Below are 16,088 nucleotides of genomic sequence, written 5' to 3'. Positions count from 1 at the left end.
GGGAATGGCAAGGGCCTCTCCTAAGTTGTTTCCTTCCTCCATGCTCAGCGGTCATGATCTCTCAGAAGAAAGGGAGTTTTATGTCCTTGATCCCCGCAAGCTTCGAGCTGTCCCCCAGAGTTCTGCTGAAATAAATTTAAGACGATCCTTCGGGCTCTGTACTTTTGATGGGGCTGTGCAAGATACTGAGAAATTTACCAAGGTGACGAGCACGTAGCTGCCAATCAAATGAGGCACCGCCAGCGACTACAGCGCTGCTGGGCAATGCGAGAGACATTGGTGGCTCTTCTAGATGCTTATCTCTGATTGGAAGCCAAGTTTATTTCAGTTTCAATTTCGCCGCCTACGACATAGATGTCCTTCTTTACTATTGAAAATAAACATGCATTTCTCTCTTCACCGCGGGGGCTTCTGAATGCTGCAGATCTGTGTGTGTAAGCAATTTGCTCTTCTGCCTGGAGACGTAGTGTAAACAGTAGAGCTTGCCTTACGCGCGTTACAACCTCAAGCCAGGAGGAACTTTTTAGAGCGCAGCTCTTTGGCGTCCGTTCCTGGGTTTCGCGTCGGCGTCGTCGTCGGCCTCGTAACCAGCTCCGCCCCCCTTTCATCCCCACAGCGCTAGCAGCGACCGACTGATACCGCTGGATGCCGCTGACGCCGCTAGAGAGTCAAGATAACGTGACTGCATAGAACACCGTCGCCGCCATGCAGAAAGAGGAGGGGAGGGTCCCCCCCCCCCCCCCCCCCCCTGTTCCTGTGTGGCGGATAGGGTGCTCTTCAGTTGACGCGCCGGTTATTTCACGTAGGCCCCGGTACGTCGACGAATACGTGACCACCTTCCCACGGCTAGACCTAGGGTTTCATATTGTTTGCGTCGGCATCGGCGGCGTTGTCCCTGAAACCAACTCCGCAGCTGGGGTTGACTCACTATCGGCGTCAGCAGCATCAGTCAGTCGCTGCTATCTCTTCCCTCCTCCCTTTATCGCGTTGTCCGCTTGCTGCGCGCGCTTCTGCCCCCATCGTTTGCCGCTGGGTGTACGCGCCGCCCCCCTCCCCCCTCTTCCTGCGAGTCTCCGGTTGTCAAAGCGCCGGCTCGAACTTAATTCCTTTCTTCGCTCCTCCTCCAATGCAACCCCTGTGCGGTGGCAATCAGAGAGCCAGATCGGTGGCGGCGGATCTGTATATGCATGCACCGCCCGAGCCGAAATTGCCGCTGCCGTTCGCCACTGCGAAATTATCTGCCAGTTCTTTCTGAGCCATGAGCGAGACGAATGTTGACATAAAGACAAACAGGAATTTCTTCACACTTATGCGGGAGAACATCCCGTTCCTCTCGCTCGTAACGCGTCCCACGGCAGTGACAACCTCGCGAGGCACTTGTATAGATCTCGTCTTTGAGAATCAAGCATTGGTGTACCAAGTCGAACATATATTAGTCTATTCCTCCGAGACCACAAAGCTTCCTTCATGACTGTCAAGAACTGTTAGTGGAGTCTTTGTTAAAGGAATACGTGTGAAAAATAAAAAAAAAATCTGTGATAGCGCATACATGTGTTGCTCGATTTCTTTGCCTCAATCTATCGAAAAGGTGGAACAGCTCAAATTTCGCATTAGGAAGCAACTTAATCGTCGGTACTTTTTTTTTTTTCAACAGCGATTTTTCTGTGAAAACTGTGTAAGCTCTCTTTGTAGCCCTATGACTGCGCTCGGTTGGATTATATGATCAATAATTTCTTATTACGTTTCCAAGCATTTCCGCTCCTCTATCTAAACGCATTTTTTTTTTGGGGGGGGGGGGGGGGGGGGGGGCGTGTGATATTTTTTTGGTTATTTTCTCCGCAGACCAGGATGCACATATATGTAAGCACTTGTAGAAACTTGTACAGTCTCTGCTTGCGTTCAAAACCGGGGCCAGTGACATCTGCTACGAACGAATTAACAGCGTCGTTCCGCGAAGACCGGCGTATTCGCGGTCCCAATTCATATTCGCGCAAATGCGTTGCTCACTATTCTTGGGACGCAGTTGGGTGCACCTTGTCAGCAACGACGCCACGGATTAATGAGACCAGCGACACCCATCTCAATAAAATCGATCCACTTCGGACTTTTCGTCATAGCGGCCGATGCCCCAAAACGGCGCTTCAATGCAGTCTAATTGACCGTGCCACTGTACTCGTATGACACGCCAAATTCTCTCCGTGAAACGATCGAGTACTTTCTTTTCAGCACGAGCCTGGGTTGGTTATAGTCTCCTTTTACAGAAAACAGCGTTGCACGCTGGTTGATTTATAGGAAGGGAAAGGCGCGGTAACTGTCTCACTAGTTTTCTGTGGACGCCTCAACCGCGCCGTAAGGGACGGGGTGAAGGTGGGAAGGAAAGTCGAAAGAGAAAAACAGGAGCCGTAGTGGAGGGCTCCGGAGTAATTTCTACCACCTGGGGATCTTAACGTGCGCTGACATCGCACAGCACACTGAACTCTAAAGCTCGACACAATTTGCCGCTTAATTGAGGAAGACTAGCCACTCCTCGTTACTACATGCTTATTTGTGGACATGAGATAGCTTCGAGCTTTCTTGTGACAACGGTGACCGTTCCTTTCTGCTGCAGCTGCTCCAACCGCGCCAGCGCTGTGACCCGTTTTGCTGTGGCCGTCGTGGAGGAACCGGTATCGGGACTGAGCGTGACGGTGCGCGAACCTGCCTCCTCTCCCGTGGTGCCACTCGGGGACGCCGTGGAGCTTGAAGCCAAGGTTGCATCTGGGTCGGGGCTCATTTTTCGCTGGCGACTGACGGCAAACAGCACCGAGGTCGAGCCCGCCGTTGTAGAAACGTAAGTCCTGTTCTCTTAATGAGTCCAAGAACTCATGCCCCTGTTGGGCGCGTAAAGAAAGGCATTCCGTGCAAGTAGGAAGCATGCATTCATCAGGTGAATAATGGTCACAAACAAACCTAATTTTTTAATTGGTTCATACCGGAAAGAAAAAGCTCAGTATTTGTCGCACTTGATGTGTGGACGCCTGAACCGCATAGTAAGGGATTTGATTGATTTATAGGAAGGAAAAGGCGCGGTAACTGTCTCACTTGTTTTCTGTGGACACCTCAACCGCGCCGTAAGGGACGGGATGAAGGTGGGAGGGAAAGTGGAAAGAGAAAGGGGAGCCGTAGTGGAGGGCTGCGGAGTAATTTCGACCACATGGGGATCTTTAACGTGCGCTGACATCGCACAGCACGCGGACGCCTCTTCGTTTCGCGCCGTAAGGGAAGGACCGCTGGTGGCCGTGTTTCGCGATGGAGGCGAAAGGAAGAGGCGTCCGTGTGCGGTGCGATGTCAGTACCCGTTAAAAATCTCCGATTGTTCGAAATTACTCCGGAACCCTCCACTACGCGGCGCACTTTTGTCTCTTTCATAAACAAGCAGTGGTAAGACGCCCGACTACTCTGCCGGAGTACCCGGGTTCGAACAACACCTTCTCGACTTGTTCAAACCCGACCTCGGCGGCTGCGTTTCGATGGGGGCGAAACGAAGAGGCGTCCGTGTGCTGTGCGATGTCAGCGCACGTTAAAGATCCCCATGTGGTCAAAATTACTCCGTAGCCCTCCACTACGGCTCCTCTTTCTCTCTTTCCACTTTCACTCCCATCTTCCTCCCTTCCCTTACGGCGCGGTTGCGGTGTACACAGAAAACAAGTGAGACAACCGCGCCTTTCTCTTCCTATAAATAAATCAGATTAAATCAGATAAATCAGATTAAATGTAAATGTCGCAATTAAAAGCTAACGTTCGATGCTGGTTGCGATTTCGCGGTATAGAATAGCAGACAAGTAATGTTCAGTTTTATACAGTACCGGAAGTATGCCCTTGTATAAATAGCCGCATGGAGGACGGTTTCGAACACCAGTGTTTAAAGAAAAAGGGGCTCTGAAATTTTATGAAGATTGATAGAGAAGGACTAACGGAGGGCGAAGGTCAAATAGCATGCAGGTGTAGTGAATAATGATTTTTGGGGCTGGTAGAATAGCTTCCAAAGAAGGAACAAGATACCTGCTGGTAGCTGAAGCCAGATATGCTTGGGCAGACATGCCGGGCTGGTGCACTTTGCTGTTAACAGAGCGCACTCTGGCTGAAAGTTAGCAAAAACTCTCATTGCGGAGCTATCTATTTTAACACCTCCGGAAGGAGGTGCTTCAGGTCTTGTTCTCATAGTTAGCTGTCGGAAGTACCCGCGAGATATTTCGTTTGGTGTTGTTGGTATGATTTAGAGGGCTTAGTGCGCCAAAGCTACAGAGTATGTGAAGGCTGCGCCATAGTGGAGGGCCCCGGAAATTTCGGCCATCAGAAGTTCTTTAAAACGACTGGCATCACACAGTACACGGGCGCCTTCGTCTTGCCTCCGTCAAATCGCAGCCAAATCGTCGAGATTAGTAATCCGCATATTTCAGATATAATATACGTGTGATGGGATCGTATAAGGCTGCGGATTGAGACAATGCTTTTAAATTCTTTCGAAATTGATACTGCATTGGTTTTCAACTACATTAAGGAACATGGCCATTGATAAGAACGGCGTGTATTATAGTGATGCAACTCTGCATTCGATTACGCGGCGCCGTAAGGATCGGCTATAGTATCGGCTACCGAAGTCCCGCGCAGCCTTGTATGTATATCTTACTGTAAACGCGCGTCGATAAGAGCGACCTTGCTTTGGCCGTATACGTTATAGCATGGACGGCCTCGCAGAACTACACCGCATACTCTCGCGCGCTTGCAGATTTGCCAGTGACTGTAATCGCCGAAGTTTGCGCAGTAATTCAGACAGTTATGCCGAGTGCGATGTTAACGGCTCTCTACGCCATATCACGGGCCGCGAACGATGTAGCACAAGCGATTTCAGTCTCTCTGTCTTTACCTTGAACCTATGATGCGCTTCATCTATAGAGTGCTATTTCCATGGCTCTCTCTGCTGCAGCCGAGGCCGGACCAGCATTGCGAGTCATCAATTCGGCATGTCAGGCACATACAACGTTAGCGTCTCCGTCACTAACGGCTTGCTGTCGCACATTGGAGGTCCCCTGGTCGCATATATGGAGCAGGCACTGCGTGTGGTGGAAGCTATAGACGGCCTGGACGCCGACGTCATCAACGGCAGCCACGTAGTTTTGATAGGACCTTGCGACGACCACGGTGACGTCGGACAAGGAGAGACCAACGCCAGCGCTGTGAAACCACCAGTAACAACTACGACATTGCGTCATCGTGAAGGCGGTGGTCCCTGTCGGGCTGAATGTGATGGCGAAGGAGAGCCAGTACAGGCAGAGAGTGCAGAGACCGTACAAGAGGACCGCACCGTGGCACACTTGTCTGTGTCCGCACCGCCTCCTTCAGCGGGACCTGTGAACAGGAGTGACCGTGGTCCTAGGTCGCCGGCTGCCTCACTTCCGGAATTGCGAAATGAAGCCGGAGACATTCAAGTTGTAGCCTCAAAGAGCAGCGCAGCACACCTGCCCACAGCCGTCCACTCCTCTCGTCATGTGAGCCGAGAAGGAGCAGGGGAAACGGCGCGCGAGAGAAGCGATGCTCGTCCTCCGCTGTCACCTTCTCAAGGAGGAGTCCCGCCGCCGATATCGAACCGCGAAGCCGCCGTGTCATCGCATCTGGGGCGACAACAGTATGAGCAGCAGCAGCAGCAGCCGCCACTGAGCGAGTGTCATCGCTCCGGTGCCGTCCAGTTGGGCAGCCACGTTGCCAGGGGCTCGGACGTGGTGTTTGTCTTCCATTTCGGCGATGGCAGCAGTCAGCGCGTCGAGCCGGCCGCCCCCACAGTGGCCGGAAAAGGGGGATCGATGACACAGCCCGCTGCTTCGGCCGTCGTGACCCATCACTACAAGCGAGGTGAGTGCGGCTCATCTCCCCTTCTGTCACTTGGCTACAGAGCAAGGCACTGTGCAGGAGGAGGAGAAGGTCATGGGGGTGAGGGCGGTGATGTGAGGTGAGGGCCCTGTCTCCCTTCTCGCTTTGTTTTGTCCCGCACGGAGGGCAGTGGCTTGGCGGTCGCAGCTAACGATTCCGGTCACGTTGGGCATTCTTTTTCCGACGGTGTGGTCTTCGTCCGTTAGCGGTAGGCCGGTGCAGTCCTTGGGGAGCCAAGTGGGCATGACCGCGATCATGCCCGGCGATTTGATAGGAACTGACTACACTTCTACGCCGCACAATGCGTTTTTTTTGCAATTTGCGGCCAGCGCAGACGATGGGAAGGATTTACTACCACCTGACTGACTGAACTAAGGATGCCTTTTATCTGTGAGAAGAGCACCGTCTCTCTCTTACTGCTCGAAACGACGGCCGCGGTGGCCTTCTAATGAGATTTCAGTTGTGGAAAGCTGTGCGGGTGTTCTCATATATTCTGCCACTGCAGTGTTTTATTCCCTACGCGCACTTTCTGGGCTTGGTTATCATAGCTAAACAATCTTGGAAAAAGTTTTGATGCGTAGTTTGTTTTTCTGGGGGGGTTTAACGATTCATTGTAACAAGGTATGTTCGCAGCTCATCGAGTGCGATGTTTTTGGTAATTAAATGTAATTAATAAACTTGGTATTTATTTTCAAAAACGCGCCCAATTGGCTTTCTTTGTGCCAATCTTAATTATTGTGAACGCAGGACAAAGTTTGGACGCAAAGTACTGCTAGTATTAGAAGGGTGCTATTGCCGCCAGACATATATTCATAAATTGTATCTTGCGATATATGCCACTGTGCCTCAAAATTAAGAGCGGAAACTTTCCGGTGGAGGCCAAAAGCCAGGCGCTCGTGTGCTGTGCGATGTCAGTGCACGTTAAAGAACCCCAGGTGGTCGAAACGCAGATAAGGAAGCCTGCTCAGGCCTTCGCTATAACTGAAACGTACTCGATAATACATGTTTTTGCCCTTAAAAGAGCCAAGTATACGGTGCAGCTTGTGATGTTACAGGCTGTCTTGACTTAACTTTTGGTCGGATATTTAGGGGAATCCCCCAAGGTGGAGTAGATTTGTAATAAGGAAGTAATTACTCATTGACATCCACCCAAGCGCAGCCTTACGGCTACAAAGGAAAGCTTTCTTAGAAACTTCGCAGTTAAGGAAAAATTCGTCCTGACCTTGGTCCGGGGTTTGAACCACTCCAACTTCGAGTTATTGATCAATTCGCTGTCACCCTACCATCTGTTACAATTCCCACTTCGAGTTATTGATCAATTCGCTCTCGCCCTGGTTAGCTCAGTTGGTAGAGCGATTAGCCCGGGAACGCGGTGGTCCCGGGTTCGATCCCCGGATCAGGACGATTTTTTATTTAACTGCGATGTTTCTGATAATGCTGTAGAGCTTTCCCTTGTAGCCGTATGGCTGCGCTTGGGTGGGTGTCAGTGAGTAATTACTCCCTTATTGTCTTGATGTAAAATGTGTTTTCCTTTGGTGTTGCTTCCCAGAACGTCAGCCGGAACGCAGGTGTTTTTTTCTGACCTAAATCCAGTTTTGTGCAGGAAACACACACTATTAATTTATGGTGTTGCTGGCATAACATCAATGTGAAGAGTTTGCATTCTGAACTACTGTAACAATCGTACATTTCGTCATAGCCGCTTACATACGGGAACAACAGGCATATACGGTGCAGGCTGTACGGTGCAAATTCAGGGCTGTTTTTGTTTCGAATTTTTAAACTGCCGACTGACAACTTTTTCCCATTCCTGCTACAATGGTTTTGATTTGTTCTTAGCTATCATTGTCGACAATGAAATTGAACATGTGTAGCAACCTCTTACCGTAATAACAGACTCCTCGCTGGGTGACCTCTACTTAACAAAGCCGGGCCTCCTTTCAAGGCGCGGCTACAATGGCACTGCAACTCTCCGGGCAGGTGGAAAACAGCGCAATTTTATTGCGAAAGCAATACTACTCGCACTTTCAAACCTTCGCGTGACCCGGCCACAGTTACGCCTTACCCACGTGGCGCTGTGACGTCACACCCCACGTGACACATGGGCTGGCAGGAGTTGCCAACTCGGGTCTCTCGTTTCACATGGGACGATTATGTGAGACTCAGCCTGCTAGGAACCTGGCATTCACGTTATCCCTTGTGCCACTAATACCGGTTTCCATTGGGCGAACAGGAGCAAGAGCAACGAGCAGCCAGAGCAGCGCGCGTCATGTGATCAAACTTTTCCCGCGCTCGCGTTGGCCGTTTTCCGTCCCGACGTCAAAAAGGTCACGTGGCTTCCTCCGTTCTCCCTGTACTCCACCGCTGGCGACGGAGCACCGAGGACTGCTCTCGGGACGCCAAAAGCGCGCCTCCTCTGCCAATAGAACACAACGCTACTGCTCCTGTTCGACCACTGATAAGCGCCGAAACTGTAAGCGCCAAATGCTTTCACTCAATATTTGGTTCAGCAGCATTGAACCCTTGTAACTTTTGCTCTCGCTTTTTCCTTCATTTCTTCATCCGTTATATTTGACTTAGAAGATCACATTCAAACTCTGGTTATCATTGCCACTCTTTTCATCAAATCGCTCGGTTGCCTCTTGAAGTGGGTAAGTGCTCTAGGCACGGACTAGCTAGAGAAAGTTACAAGTTACGTTATAGTTCGCGCGCGCCAAGAAAAATATATATTCTGTATAATGGCCCTTGCCCTCGTTACTGCAAGCGCGAGATCCCTATCGGAGTCAATTTATGAAGCGCTACGTGGCCAGCTTTGGTAGCCTTGCAGTGGCGTGCAGTGCGTAGGAGCCGTTGTATGTTCGGGTGCCCGAGGAATCTGTGGAAGATGATCGCGTCTGAGAAAATAGAAGGATGTTCTAGTCTGCGTTCAATGCTCGACCGAGCCGCCAGTTGCGTCGTCCTCTCATATATTCGTCGGTTCGCCCCCACAACAGCATTTATGAACCCAGCATTACTCTCAACAATCACCTAGAAAGGCGCATATCTAGAGACGGAATTTGTTCTCGCTCGTCTTTCTGCTTTCGCGTATATTTGGTTTCTTGCGTGAGGTCATTTACTAAGGTGGTCGTATTTCTGCGACTAAACTTACGATTCTCGCCCTGGCACTTCTTCCTTAAAGTAAACCCAATGAGGCAAACATCCGCGCACATTTATTTATTTATTTTTTAGTTCTCGAGTCGAGCACGTCTGCACGGCGAAACAGTCGAGCACCTCCTTTACCGCGCGTCATCGCGGTGCACGCAGCGGTTCTCAGCGATATGGCCCGTTGTTAGAGAGACGACGCGGTGGCGTTAGCGCGGACGTCCCTCAAGTGGCCAAGGAGTGATTGCCTATCCCGAACCGACCGTCCTTCTCCGCACAGCTCCGACGAGGAGGGCGCCCATCGCTCTCGGAGCACCGGCCAAGAGGGACCTCTCCGACGCCCAGCGGCGGCGCGCTGCTCATCGTTACCGCGGGCTCTCATTGCCCGAGTCACCGCGCGCTGCGACGGTTGTCTCCTTTCTTCCGAAACGGATGGTCCTCGCGTGCCCATTTGGCGGTAATGCGGCGGCAACCGGGTCTCTTCTCCTCTTCTTTGAGGCCGGTGGCCTTCGTGAGGTCGTGGTTTTCCGGATGCCGCGAACGGAACCAAAAAGAAAAAAACTATCCTCTCGTTCTTCGGGACGGGTCGAGGGCGACCTCTTGGGACTCCTCGGTCGGCCGGCCCGGCGCTTCTCTCGTCTCGCGACCTTTCTCTTTGCCGCCCCATCAACGAGAGGGTGTGAAGCGCCTCGGCGCTGTCGTTTGTAGCAGTCTTCTGTCTGGGACGTTATCGGTCGCTGGGGCAGCGAAGGGGGTCCAGTGAAAATGAAGCGAGCCCACGAAGACAGTGGAAAAGAGGAGGTAGCAAGGGCACGAACCAACGTCACCAAACAAAAAACGTTTCTGGTGCTCTTTCCCCGGCTCGTCTGCACACTTTCTCTCGGCGGAAAGGATTACTGTTGTACGTGCTTGAGACTCCGCCACGACCTCCTCGTGGCTGCGTGGGCGGGGCGGCGGTCGTTCGTACTTACGGGTCCGAGAGAGCATCGACCGACTGCGCGAATTGTTCATCGGAAGCGGATCGTCGTCATAATACGGTCGCGCTTACATTTGCCGCCTCCCTCTTTTCCTTTTTCTGTGTGGTGCTCCTCCAAGCGCTGGAGCTCTTTGTGGAGTGCGGAGTCGGCGATGGAGGAGTAATGGCCTCCGCGTCTAGATTGACCGACGATGATATATATCGGCGCAGTGAGTGGTGCCTCTTTATGCCCGCCAGTTAGGGACTGCCTGCGCCTTCGTCATCGCTTTTGCACTGCCATTGTGAGAGTGCTGCTGTTCGTTTTATTCCAGCCGGAGTCTTCCTCCTTCGACGTATCACTTTTTCTTGTCTCTGAATTCACGGCATTATTCAACTCCGGTCGAGCTTTCGTGGACACTAGGACGTTTGGTGTCACGGATTGCGTCTTTGAGCTGAGTTTGTTTAGTTTAACGCCGCATCCATCGTTTAAATGGACTAGGGGGTGTAATAGGGACACGCCCTCGGGCTTAGGCGCCAAATATCGGCGCGGAAGTCCCTAGGCGGGACCCGAGCTGTCGGCTTTGACCGACGTCACGTTCTACCCGATTTGGCAGGGAGAGTGACTCGTTCTTTGACGCAGTAGTCGTCCTCCTCAATGTCGGTTCTCCCAGAAGCACGTTGTTGTCATGCTGGATGCTTCATAGACATATCTGACTAGTAGCGTTGTAGGGACACCTTATATGCTGACAATTCACTCAGTGTCATTACGAAGAGCGTCAGTGCGAGAACGGGCGCTCGAAAATCAACCGCTGATTTATCCGACCGCGATCGCCGGCCATGTTTTGTGTAAATCCTACTCTTTCGCAGCGGTAGTCATATGTTAACATCTCACGCCGATGACAAATAGGTTTTTCTAAACTTCACTCGTTTTACAGAACCACTCGTGCCATCTTAAAGGAACACTGAATAGAACTCTATCTAATTATTGTTCAAAGTGAAGGTTGTTTTTTTTTTCTTTTTTTTTGTAACGATATTTATTGCCGAAGGTTGCTTTTCGGGCTCGTTCTTGATACGTTGACGTTTTTCCGGAAGTAAAAAAGTTGTGATCGCAAAAGCAAATTTTCCCTGGAACTCTTTTCAAGCTCGTGACGTCGGTAGTTAAAAGACTCCGCTTACGCCGCTCCAAGTACATGATTGTGAGCCAAGCCTCTGTGATCCGAACCTCGAAATCAGTGCCGACGCACACATCGTACTTGCGCTATCTGCTAACAGAGGCTGCACTCAGATTTCAGATTTTGTTCTGCCCCAGGGTGTAAAGCCTTTCTTTTACTCTAGGAGCGTTTTGCAAGAGATCAGAACGCGGTTGCCTGTTTGACGAGCCCACCTCAGTTTGTCTCGGAGTGACTCAGCACCCGCAGTTGTTGCGACTCCGGGACTCGATGATCAGTAACGGTACGGAGAACTGAGACAACAGTCTGCCGCAGATTGGCCCATGGCTCCCGTTGTCTCCTTTGCTAAGCACTGGAGCGAAATGAGGACAAAACATGGCTGTTGCGCCGGTGTTGCAGTGTGTAGTAAGCGCAACGACGTCTCGGACTGCACAAACGGATGAACACCTTGCGATCGGTTTCAGTGGAAACCTGAGATAATCGCTTGAGTTTGAGAGTAATAAAACGTTCGCATCGTGCTGTATATACGATATATATATATATATATATATATATATATATATATATATATATATATATATATATATATATATATATACGATATATATATATATATATATATATATATATATATATATATATATATATATATATATATATATATATATATATATATATAAACGTGAACACCGGCAGCTCCAGTGATCTGGCGCCAAAAAGTAATCAATTCAGCAACCATAGCCGCGAACAAAAGAAGGTAATTCGCCAGTGCCCATGCTCGGGGAAGGAAGGAAGAAAGAAGAGCTGCGGCGGTCGCGATGTAACGAGCTTGCCGTGTCGTAGACACGTACGCAGCTCTTGAGTCGGGGCGCACTGAATGACCACTTGTTTTTCCATGTCCCCGTGTCTCATGACTGCATGCCTCGCGAATTCGTCCCGCCAAACTCGACTCGCCGCACACGCACTCCCGTTTAGCGCCGACCAAGTGGGAGGCTTCTGTCTATCCTACTTGCAGCCTACACGGGGTGCGAATCCTTTGTGGTGGTGCCATGGTCGATGCAAAGCGAGTTAGCGGCGCGCCGCAGAGATGATGTCCCACCGCCGCCTCCGCGCAGGAGGACGTTACTCGGTGTCGGTGACGGCTACCAACCCGCTGGGCAACGTGACCAGGCTCATCGATCGGCCAGTGTACGTGGGCAGTCCCGCCGAGGGCCTGGCGCTCGAGCCCCGCGACTACGCCGTGGTGGTCGCCGGCCGGTCGGCCTCGGTTCGGGCCACGCTGCGTCGCGGCGCCCCGGACGCCAGCGTCGCCTGGCAGCTGCGCTCCGCCGCCGGCTCGGTGCACGCCACAGGCAGAGGTGAGTGTTCCGAACGCTTGGTGTTTTTAAGTCCTACTTTTGGTTCCCTGACCGATGAATTCCTCTTGTCCAGTGCGCCCTTAATACAGGTCTCTTGCATGCTAAGCCGCCCACAGCGGGGAATGCTGCCGTGGAGCTTCCTTTTAATGACTAACGTCCTGCCTTTCGTCTAAACGGAACGGGACGTGAACAAATGCTTGCGGGTATTAGTCTGCAGTCAGAGCATTTCGGGATATGCTTTGTAAACGATAGTGCACGGTAGCCGACAGAGCTGAGCAGGTTCAGCGTACCCCTTGGCACGTGCTACGGCTTGCCATTGACGTGCTGCAGCCGTAGGTAGTATTTACACCGCACATTTTAAACGCATTTCGGCATTACCAGAGAGGCACAGCTTCTTTCCACGAAGCGTTTCGAATCCAATTCCGCGTATGAAGCCGGTTACTGTGTACATGTTTCTTGCCCACTGCCTGTGGCTCTGCAATCGTAAGAACCCCATTAAGAGAAAGGGGGGGGGGGGGGGGGGAGGGGCTTAATCGGGCGCGTTGCTCTCTCAAAGCATTGAAGGGCATCCTTCTTTTTGGTCTAATAACAAATGCTAACTTTGAGTATTTTCACTAGTGATACCAGACCCTCCAAACGGCCTATCAACACTGCTGAAGGTCAGCTAACACTAGACTAAAAAAAAGAAGATCATACTGACAAAACGTCTTACTGTATCGACGCCATTTATTGCCGGATAGCTGATGTTAAAGAATGCTCTGAAGCGGTACACCTTATTTTTCTGGCATAATGACAGGTCAACTACTATTCGCACTTAAGACTCAATAGTAGTTGCAGGGCTTGCTATTTATAAGGCATTGTTCTATACAACGACAACTGTCTTTCAAACTTTCCTGGCTTAGGTGACGGCCGCTTAACTTTCATTGTGGAATGATTCCGTCAGTCGCGTTCCACAATCTTCCTCCAGTGGTATCGTTCGGAGCCACTGCCTACTTTGGCGCGGCTCGCAACGAATTCTCCAGCGCGGAGGCCATCTCATCCAGCCGGAGATCCCCTCGCTCGCCTCCATCCCGCCGCCGCCTACAGTGTGCGTCTTCGCGTACCGTTCTAACTCAGGGGAAGGGGCGTCTGTGCTCGGCGGATGGTTGGTGAGGGAGACGCCGTCAACTTTGTTCGTATTTATATATAGAACATCGATGCCTTCGACACGCGCTCGCGCGCGCGCGCGCGGGGGCGTCTCGATTTCGTATTGGATTCCCGGGCACGCAATCTTCTTGCCCGGGCTAACGGTCCAATTCCTCGCTGCCTCCTTTCGCGGCGAAGGCGCACTGCTCGCCAGGACGTGAGGCCCAGACACGCGCACAGCGGGTTCTTCGCCAGACTGCTGCAGTGCCGGCGCACCCTAAATGCGCTGCCGGGGCGGCTGAACGAAAGAAGGGGCGAGCGAGCGACACGCCGGCACTCGCTTGTTCGGCGCCAGCCAATCGAGGCTGCATTTTGCAGAAGCCGTGGCTGCTTTCTCCCCCGTGTGTCAGGGGTTCACGGGGGAGCAGCGCCGTCTGAAGTCACGACCAACTTCGTTGTCGCTGCATTTTTAATAGGAGCAAAATTGAATACGTTTCGCCTCACAATCCGGACAGGGCTACGGCTGCTTTCCGTCTGGTTAGGCAATGGTGCTTCCATTGTAGTGAAGCTGTGAAGCGGGGTACGTCAAAGGACCGCAACCATGCGGGCACTGAAAATTTTCAGTCCTTAATCGGATTTTAAAGACACTAGGACACGAGGAAAAGGTACGAAAACAGCAGCGACCGTCCTGTCTGCGTGCCTTTTCCTCATGTTCCTAGAGCTACGGTAATGTGTCGACGAAAAAACAAAAGAAAAAAGAACACTGCAGTCGTACAAGGATGTCTGGTGGATAAGCTCGGAATTTCATTCATGTTAGCCTCTGGGCATGCGCTTCGTTTCGAACGCGAGTATGCTTGTTTCCAACAGAACGCAGACGCTAATGCGCTTGCTTGCAAAGTGCCTGTCATGACGGCCCCTTCAGAGTTCAGTGGACCACTGTAGGTTGATGCCAAAGCTCGTCGAGTGTTGCTCGCATGACCGCTTTTAATCGCTGTCGAAAGCTGTGATTTTTAACACGGGGGGCAGTATTTCCCGGATTGAGTCAAGAGAGGTTGGAGGTGTTTCTACAAGTTAATTTTAAGCGAAAGCATATATTGGCACTTGAGTGGCTTCGCCAGAGTGTGTCGACTGAGTTTGTGGTCAGATCCCGTAATCAGAGCGTGTCTACACGAGCAAAAAGGTCTTAGGTGCAAGTATGCTCAGTGATTTGAGTTTTGGTAAATATCGGGAGTTCGAGCCACAAAGAAAAACAAAGGCCGCCGGAGCAAGTCCCAAAGAAGGTCCTGCGTTCAAGTATGGTCAGAGAATTGAGTTGCCGTGAAGGTCGTGAGTTGGAATCCTAAACAAGGTTGTTGGTTAAAGTCCCGCGCTCGGCAGCATTAAGATAAACGCCTTGGCATTAATGCACTGAGCAGACTTTAGTGCACCCTGTTCTCAAATGAGAGAAAAAAAAAAGAAAAAAGAATTAACCTTCATTCTTTACCTATTCTGAGAACAGGGCTTGGCTTAGCATAAAGCACCGTATAATTTCTAGTACATGGAGCTAGCTCTTAGAGGACAGCGAAATACCGGCAGATTGCCAATTTTTCGTTGCGTCTGTATTTAGAACGTTGATAACGTTGTATTGCTGGCAAATACAAGCTTCTCCGTGGCAGTTGAACTGGAGAGTGTGGTAGGGGCGCATGTATTGCTATTTGACTTTTCCGAGACTGTGGGCTTCATTTATCGTTAAGTGGTAAGGCCCACGCCATGCACACGTGGGTACAATTAACCAGAAATTACACTTACGTAGACCGCGCTGCGGTAAGGTTATACTGCGTAAAGTTGAGGGTCCCTTTCTTTTTTTTTTTTTTTTTTTCTGTCTCGATTTTCACCGTGTCCTTAACGCGCACAAGAACTTCCAATGGTGTTGCTGAGCAGACCCTGGTGGCAGTTCCTGGCCCTGCGGGGTTGGGACGGTAGGCCAACGCCGCTCGCGGCGGGGGCTAGCCAGGCACCGAATTTTTATCTGTTGTAGGCCGTCATTGCACCCGCCACCGCTTCGGTGATGGTGGACGACGGCCGTTGTTGCGGCGCGCGTCTTTCTCTCCCTCTTTTTTTTTTCTTATTTTCTATTCTGTCCGCACGAGGCAGCGGAGATGGCTCAGCTACAGAGCCAGTAGCAGGCCCGGGCATTTTCTTGTCCTTCTTCCTACAGGCACAACAACAACAACATGCTTCCACACAGACGAGCGTCTGTCTGTGTTAAGATCGGTGTTCGATTCCTTGTCAACCGCCGCTTTACAGAGCCACCGCTATAGTCACCTTTGGTATGACGGCAACACATTGTCGAGCATATAATCACTCAACAAATATTTTTTTTTTATTGTAGTTTAAATTTCTGCAAACTGGCACCTTTACTGACGGCACCCGGTTGTGCGGACAATTCATTAT

At 51.1% G+C, this 16,088-nt stretch overlaps 1 protein-coding gene across 1 annotated transcript in view; it reads left to right on the top strand.

The window, feature by feature from the left end:
- The window catches only part of LOC146200112 (uncharacterized), a 479,695-nt gene that overhangs the window by 271,279 nt on the left and 192,328 nt on the right, over positions 1-16,088 (top strand). Inside the window, exons 6-8 of the mRNA XM_084592273.1 lie at positions 2,609-2,830; positions 4,967-5,889; positions 12,288-12,530. Coding sequence (XP_084448399.1) covers positions 2,609-2,830; positions 4,967-5,889; positions 12,288-12,530 — 1,388 coding nt within the window. The remainder of the gene's footprint in view (positions 1-2,608; positions 2,831-4,966; positions 5,890-12,287; positions 12,531-16,088) is intronic.

The sequence above is a fragment of the Amblyomma maculatum genome, chromosome 2 (genome assembly GCF_055883805.1).
Source record: "Amblyomma maculatum isolate TAMU_Amacu chromosome 2, ASM5588380v1, whole genome shotgun sequence".
NCBI lineage: Eukaryota > Metazoa > Arthropoda > Arachnida > Ixodida > Ixodidae > Amblyomma > Amblyomma maculatum.
Note: the sequence above shows the minus strand (reverse complement) of the source record. Positions and strands in the feature narration are given on the sequence as shown.